At 37.8% G+C, this 8,715-nt stretch overlaps 1 protein-coding gene across 1 annotated transcript; it reads left to right on the forward strand.

Moving 5' to 3' along the window:
- Positions 1-7,928: 7,928 nt before the first annotated feature.
- Positions 7,929-8,466, forward strand: LOC308686371 (indolethylamine N-methyltransferase-like; the record flags this gene model as incomplete). The annotated part of the gene is made up of 2 exons (XM_081394790.1): positions 7,929-8,185; positions 8,255-8,466. Exons 1-2 carry the CDS (start codon positions 8,026-8,028, stop codon positions 8,464-8,466), a joined length of 372 nt encoding a protein of 123 aa, XP_081250916.1. The 5' UTR covers positions 7,929-8,025.
- Between the last annotated feature and the right edge of the window lie 249 nt (positions 8,467-8,715).

An 8,715-nucleotide genomic window follows, 5' to 3' on the forward strand; every position in this document is an offset into this window, starting at 1 on the left:
GATGCCCTCGTTCACGGCACTGCTTGGCACAGCGCTTTTCCATGCAGTTAGGCCCATTTCTCAAACTGAACCTCACACAAGAAGAGCTAAACCACTGATAGTATAGTTGAGGAGAATGGCATACAAGACTCCTCTGCTCTTTTTATGTCTGGATATGACATACTGGCTTACTGGGAAAATCCCTAGATCCGGATTGGGAATGGAATAATTCTGTCAGATTATGGAGATCTGGAGATCTATGATGGCACTCATCTAGATTGCCGCATCAAACCATCCTTATATGAGCCTTATTGACTGACGAGGTCACAGTTGAAGACATTTCTCAGAAGTTCATTTCAGAGTAAGAAGAAGAGCCTTGTGTATTAATCAAAGAGCCTTTCTTTTAACCTTCCTTTCATGATTAAAATGAGTTCGCCTGCCTTCGGAATCATAACAGTTAATGTGGCTAAACCCAAGATTGAGTCCTCCCTGCTTAGTGTTTTATCATGATTAATTATGATGTATGCGGCTCAAGACTCTGGCATACCCTTCTTTAGAGAATGGACGGACTTTATCAGTTGCAGTGATGTGCATGTTGTTTTGTGGTATTCCTGTGGTTTATTACTGAGGTTGGGATACAGGGAACACAGTTGTAACCGTGCGAAGGTGATCTGGGAATCACTGTAGTTCTGCCTCAGCCTGGCGTGGAATTGATGAGTGTGTGGCTTCGTTTTTTGTGTGTGTGTGTGTGTTTGGGTAGTTTTTGTGTTACCCAGATCCTGGATCAGACATAACAACCCAGTGTTTGAGTTATTCATTGCAGGCTTTTTGCGCCCTCTTCAGGAGAGAGCAGTGCAGCTCCGTCAAATTGGTGCGTGTCTTTAGTAAATTTCTTGTATCTATACATTCGTTATTGTGCTGTATATCATTTAATTTCATGCAAAGGAACATACAGGGGCGCGATGTGAGTCGCCTAAACGAGTGCCACGTCGATCTTTTTGGGTGATGGAGACGCCTGATGCCTTGCATAACATTTTATGATGTTCTAAATAAAAAAGATACAGAATATAAATGCTTATAAAGTTAAAAGATGTTTTCAGAACTGTACACTGATTGTTTATGGACAGGTTATGGAGTTATAAGTCCCTCCGCTGAACACAAGCTCACGAGAACCAGAGACATTACAGTGGAAATGAGACAACAGAGACTGGGCCATTACACTGGAATTACTTATAAATGTTAAATTTTTACTTGTAATATTTGTTAAATGAGCAAATGTATGCAATATGTTTTCAAAACTATGTAAAATATGATATACTGTAAAATATGATTTAAAAAATAAAGGAATTATCATGCAAACCAGTGGTTGAGTTGAGTATTTTTTTTCTTTAAGTTAATCTGTAAACATGAGTTCATGTATAAAGTAAAAAAAAAAAAAAAAAAAAAAAAAAAAAAAAAGAAATATAGAAAAAAATAATCTATCCAGTATGCTGGGTTAAATAACCCAATTTTCTGGGTAAAATCAACCCAACATGTGTTCTGTCCTATATTTACCCAGCCCTTGGGTTGAAAACCCAGTTTGGGTTGTTTTTAACCCAGTGTTTTTTAGGGTGCTGTATTTCACTGGTGTATTCTGAGCATTTGGCCTGGTGTAACTGGAGTACTGCAGAATTGTGAGGCAGTTTATGAGGTAATTAATCATCAGTGTAGAACCACTAGTGGACGACATTTGCCATTTTTAAATTATCAGTAAGTTTTCCTGTTTAGAACTTTGACATCGTACGGGACTTTTATTTTGAAAGTGAGCCTGAACGTCTGAACCCTGGTCTGAACTCCCACTGTGTTTACTTCCTTTTTTATTATTATTCATATTTTTTATGACAAATAGCCTACTATAATAGGATTACAGTATCAATAAGTTGCAATCTAAAGTTTTTTCATATTCATTTTCAAATGATTTATTTATAATTTAGTAAATATTGTGTAAAATAAACATTTAATTTATATTACATTGTTATGCAGTTGTTATGCATGTGTTTTTAAATGAAATAGTGTGATGTCATGTATATCAGCTTCATATCAGCCACTCTGCTCTCTAAGATATCGGCATCTACCATCCAAAAATCAATATTGGTTGACCACTAATAACCCCGACATATGCAGTTTCTTGTATGCTGTCAGTAGCTGAAGATATGGGAACTCTGCACAGGAATAATGACCTCTGGAGCCTGAATAAAAGCACAGTAATTTACTGGTGGCCAGTGTTTAATTGTCTCTTAATCTCTGCCCTTCCTAGTGCATATCTCAGTGTGCATGAAACTGGGACTCAGTTTAATCAGATTTTCTTCATAGTCCAAATTACATCTTGTTACAGTGCAAACTTGACTCACATTCTCTTCTTTGCTCTCAGTTTACATCCCTCTCTTACAGAAACAGATGTTGCATGGAGAGCATGGGGTTTTCCAGTGGTGGATAGTAACTAAATATTTTTTTTACTTCATTACTATACTTAAGAATTTTTTAAGTGCCTGCACTGCAAAAAAATATAGTCATTTTATGGGTAAAAGACTGTAAAAATGTAACGGCAAAAACCTGTCAATTTGTTAATAGTAAATTTTATTAGAGACATTTAACATGAAAATGTAGCTTTTGGAAATAAAAAGTAATTTTATAGTTTCCAGTGAAAAAATAAAATAAAATAACATTCCCTGTTTGACACTTGAACACATTGTTGAATGCTTTTGTGTGACCAGTGTCTGAAGCATGTGAGAAAACACCCCAATCTTGATTGGCTGACGTGAGGTCAGGTGGCGTAGCGTAATGAGTCAGCAAGACCATAAAAGGGCATACATGTAACGGAATCTCCAGCTTCTTTGTCATATTGTTTGTCTCACTCTGTGTTTTAGACAGTTTGGTCAGCAGAAATGTTAAGTGTGTTTTACACTTTATGGATGTGCCTTTGCGAGCACCATGCGATGAGGAAGCTCTGCTCCTGGCTGGCTCTCTTCTCCAGCAATCAGAGCCTTGCGCTTCGGGTCTCTGAAAGCAACTTTGTGTTATAAAACACTCACAGTACATTAATTTTGACAACTGTGTGAATATATTGAACTGTGTTCATGCATGTGATAGCTATAGGTGAGCCAAGAGCACACATACAAGTTTTTTTGTGCATCAGTAATAACGGGCTCACATGTGCCTAATGTACGACTCCTGCATGTCACTGTAATCGTCTTTACCTTCATTACAATCGTCATCCATCAAAACTTTATTAGTGACACTGGTTTTCTTTATCCAACTGAGAGATAGTAGTTTGCATATCTTATGTTCAGCCGTTGGTCTGTATTTTACAAGTGTTCAGATCTGATTTGTGTGTCCATGCCGCTCTTTCTTCTTCTGGAATATCATGCATTGGTTTCTATGGCAATGACGTTGTGTTGGTATATACGCCAAAAACAACAACATTTCCAGAAATGCGATTTGAAAAGGATTTCAAACCACATATGGATGAGATCTGCGAGTCATAAGGGTTACGCACATGCATTCATACCTTTTCTGAAGTGGAAGACCCCGGTTTTTGAGTCCCAAGCTTCGCCTTATTGTCATCACAAAACAGTTCGCACCAGTCCTGCTCTGGGGTGCATTTCCCAAAAGCATCGTTAGCCAACACTGGTCGTCGTTATCAGCAGTTCAACGAGACAGTGTTTCCCGAAACCAAATTTGTGTGTTTGGAACGACAGATCTCGGCCTGTGGTTAGAAGCAGAGTTTCTAGTTTTCATGACATGTGGACTCAATAAATCCTGATCTTGAGCAAAATAAGCAAGATGACATTCAGTGCAATCTATATCTTTTATTTATATTACATACAAATGTAATTTACGTCTTTTAGTTTGTCAAGAGATTTAAAGTGTCGTTTCTGAAGAGTGCGCATGTGTGAACAAGCTCTACTAGTAAGAACGAGCCTATTATTGAATCTGGAAATAAAGCAAAATAACTGAAAAAAAATTATAAATATTTATCAGATGCCATGTCCGTAATTTATAGCAAAACATCTAGCATTAATTAGATCTCAAACAGATTCATTAAAGAAAGTTATTACTCTTCCATCTGCTGACATCATTAACCAACGTAGTTGAACGACCAATTTGCGACAGTACGGTTTCGGGAAACAGTCGAGACTAGCTAGTTGATTTCTTCAACGATGCCTCGTACTATGGTAGTTAAGCAGCGAGTTATGCTGCTGTACGGGAAACACACCCCTGGTTAGCAGTCGGACTGTTCTCAGGTCAGTCTATATTCCGGGACATACACATTTGGAAGCAAGCCCGGAAAATGGTGACTGCACAGGAGATGGAGTCAATATGAGGTTCAGCTGAGCAGAAGTGGTCTTGCTCGCCTCCAAGGAGTCGACCCATTGTCACGCCTTTCCTTGAATAGCTCTACTCCTAGGAGTTCTAGTGAGGGTTCGCCAAGACCGAGTTCACCGATTAATAGTGGCTCTGTTCTGGCCAGCCCGAGTCTGGTTCTAGGATCTAGAGTCTCTGCTGGGCGGAGAGGATCGGAGGATCGGAGGATTGGAGATTCTCCTCCTGTCTCGAGTGCAGGGGTCAATCATTCACCCCTGGCTGGAGATCTGGGCCCGTATTTATCAAGCTTCTCTTTAGTCTTAAGTGCTTTAGTTAAGTATTAAAGCAAGTTATCAAATTTCTTAAAGCTAAGAATCACTCTTCCTCTCCTAGTTATTTAAGACAGCTCGAGGTCTCTCGAGAGGTTAGGAGTTGCGAGTAGGGGCTTGTGATGCACTGAGGAGACTTTCGACGGGTGACGCATCTTTGTGAGCTTTCACAAAGAACCGGCAAAAGTAATGATTATGAATGTGTCAAATATAGCAAGAAGACATTTTAATTGTTTATTAATAAACTAGTGTTTTCTGTGTCAGTGTCGGCTGCAATAGTGACCGTAGTAGTGAACGCGAAACACATTTCATATGGATTACATAAGCATAGAGTAGTCTGTTTCTTTTTGTTTTGAATTGTTTTGTTTAGAATTAGATATTTCAAGCTTTCTATATATATATATATACATTTGTCGTGTCTGTGAGGCAGCTTATACGCTGAGTTTCGGTTAATTTATGAGACGAGCTCCAGTTCATGTGAAATGCAAGTTATCGCGCCGGTGCCTCCCTGTCCTGATTATACTGTCTGCTATATTTTTTATGCTTCTTATTTATTTAATCCAGGCAATTGGTTGATGAAACAATGATTAAAATTAAGATACAATTTATACAAAATGAAATTCACTTTAAAGAAAGGCTTTCTACAAAATAAAACTTAATAAAGTGGTCAAAATCATGTCTGACCCATCTTATGATATCTTACTCATGCTGTTCACTTTTCATACAATCAACATAGATGAAATTAAAAAAATAACATTATATTATGTCAACATAAATAATAACAAAAATGCATGTAAACATATAAAATCTATGCTATATCAGTTAACTGGTTTAAAATTAGTAATTAAGACATGTTGGAAAAGGTGTTTATCTTTCATTTCCAATGTGAATATCATTATGTATTCTCTTGAAAATTATGAATTGTCAAATGTGTGCTGAATGAAAACTCCTCTTAGGAATTTCACCATTCAATGCGAATTTATCTGAATATTCTTAAATAAGGAAATCTATTCAGTGATTGGTCCATGTCTATATCGTCAACCAAAATCCCGTTTGTGGCTCATCAAAGTGACGTGAATCGAAACTGACACAAGATTTAAGTTCAATCCATAATACTATATGTTGCTACCATATTTTTTACTGTAAAAATTCTGGCATCCACAACTGTCGGATTTTTACCATAAGTTCACTTTTTTTAACAGCTTATGAATTCAGCAATGCTGTTTTACTACCAGAAAATGTCCCAGTGTGAAATGAAATATGGTGCTTGTTTGTCCTGTTTTACTAAAAGATGTCCGTTGGTATGGTAATTTATTATAATACATGACATAACTTTGTAGTGTGGCTTAAAGTCCCCCTGTAGTCAATAATTTTGTCCCTTAAAACTCATCTTTGATCACCAAAATGACTAATTTAGACGGTTCTATGAATATGCGAATGAGCCCCGCCTCCACTCACTCACTCAGCTCAGAGATCCACTGGTTGACGATCACACGTTGATCTGATTGGTTACAAGGTAGTTTGTGACGCCAGAAACACCAGCGATTTCAAAGTGTGTTTTTGAGACTGTCTTTGGTTCACTGCAGTTTTAAGGAGGAAATACTCAGCAATGCTGTCGACTTATGAACTTACACATGGTTTGTGTTAAAGCGTATTAAAAACACCACATAGACACATAAACAACATTAAAAGCTGGATTTACACCACAGGGGGACTTTAAGTATTTAAATACGGTATAATAACAGCATCTGCCGACAACAATAGCCTATTTTGAAATAAGGATTATTATTGCAGAGCCGAATGCAGCGGCTGAAGGGACAATTAAAGTAGGGTTGCCAAAATGACATTACAGCAATAACAACCAGTGCATAAACTGTCAAGCAAAGCTGGTCTTTCCTCATAATTCTCCTGCACTGTTCATGCATTTTTGAAGTTCTCTGATTCAGGCAATGAATAATTCATTCCTGGTTTTGGATTTGCCAAACATGCACTTCTCTAGGTATTTGCAGTCCAGATTTGAGCTTTACATATGTCTGTGTTCAAAAGCCAGGGGATAAAACGTGTATGGTAAGGTTATTAAAATTGAATTATGTTCATTATCATAATTTCCTATGTCCCATAGCCTTTAATACAGTCACTGCGTGAGGTGGTTGTTTATCCAGCGTAGTGAAGCAAAGAAACCTCTTACGCTTGTATGGCTGAAGGTTTCAGGTTTCCTTCCAGTGGCTTTGGATGAAAATGGTTTTGCGATATTTTCAAGTTGCGAAGGCAATACGTAAATATTCACGAGTTTCCCAGACATGCACGACTGAGAAATTTAGTTCACGCTATCTCAGCACGTTTAGTTAGTTAAGTTATTTCATGAAGTCAACTATAGTTGCACCGTATCGCTGAGTTATGCCTAAACTACGATGGTTTACCTTTTCATAGCAGTTTTAAAAGTTCTTTATGCCCCACGATCTGTGCGTCCATGATCTGTCGTCTACGTCGATTACAGTTTGTTACGCTCTTCTTTTTTAAGCTTGCTATACTTTTAAACTAGGTATTTTATTAGTTGTTATCATTTATTGAATACATCACCTGCATGAACTAGGCCTAATATATATATATTTTTATCTATTCTGGTATGATGCAATAAACATTTTGCAAAAGAAAACCTCAAAAAAGTTTATTGTAGATCAAATAAGACAGAAACACACCCGTTCACCAGTCATTTTCCTCAGCTCTGGCAAAGGCAAGTTTCAAATCAGCGCTTCTCCGGGAGACTAGCGCTAAATTAATCCGCTAGTTTAGCGCCATCTGCTGTTCTAGAAGAGGAAGTTGCTCAACTGCATTTGTGAGAAAATCGAGCCGAGAGATCTCATAAGCCAAGTGTCACACAATCATAAACAGATATGCATTTGTATGCACTAGATTTGGTAGGCCTATTTGTTCAAAGGTTACATGCAATTTGTAGGATGGTTTGTATTTATTTGTGAAGTAGCCTATTATCTTGGCTGATTTATTTATATTTGTAAAACACAATACATATTTGTTTCTCCACTGCATTTTCACTCAAACTGACCTTTGTACTTGCACATTGCTTTCTGTTTGTTTGCGAGTCGAGTTTTCCTTTGCGAAGTAGATCGAGTTTGTTTGCAAAATGCTGAATTTGTTTGTTTAATTAATTATGGCATATAATTCGCTCCATAGCCCCTGCCAGCCCTGTCTGTACGCGCACGTCCTGTCTGTCTAGCGTCAGTTGCGCAAGTCTGGAAATCCCATTTGTGCCTCCTCTGTTTACTGGTCCACTAAGGACCCGTTTTACTCTGAAAAAAAAAACAAAAAAAAAAACTACTGTCGTCGTCAACACATAGGCCTACTTGTTGTAATCATGAGTGAATGCATGAACTTCACTGAGGGAGAGTTCTATCAGCGGCATTTTGATTCGCGTGTATATGTTAAAAATTTCTATTCCTGCCCTCGCGGTCACTCTGACGAGAAGGATTTCCTTACTTTCGTTTTAAGATGCCTTAGCCGAGTTTTCTCCACGGGTAAGGAAGCAAGTCTAAATGTTTTACTTTTCGTAAATAGGTTTAACAACACAAATGTTTGTTTTAAAGGAGAACACAGAGGTCAGAGGCTGGTTGATGTGGGCAGCGGACCATCTATCCACAGCGTCTTGAGCGCGTGCGAACACTACGACGAGATCGTGCTGTCTGATTTCGCTGATAACAATCGAATGGAAATTGAAAAATGGTTGAAAAATCAAGAAGGCTGTTTAGATTGGAATCCTATTTTGCAGCACATCTGTGAACTGGAGGGGAAAAGGTAAGGTTAAATAACCTAGGCTATTTGTGTGTTTTTTCAAAGGCAGTTTTTGGTTTTCTCTAAAGTTTAATTACCTAACAATCCCTAACTTTAATTAACATTGTTATTTTCATCACATTTCAAACTATAGAACCTAACATTATAATAACAGCGGATTAAAGGATTAGTTCACCCCAAAATGAAAATTTCCTAATGATTTACTCACCCCAATGTCATCCAAGATATCCATGTCTTTCTTTCCTCAGTGGGAGAG

This window comes from Scardinius erythrophthalmus (genome assembly GCF_964197995.2).
Source record: "Scardinius erythrophthalmus genome assembly, contig: HAP1_SCAFFOLD_219, whole genome shotgun sequence".
Taxonomy (NCBI): domain Eukaryota; kingdom Metazoa; phylum Chordata; class Actinopteri; order Cypriniformes; family Leuciscidae; genus Scardinius; species Scardinius erythrophthalmus.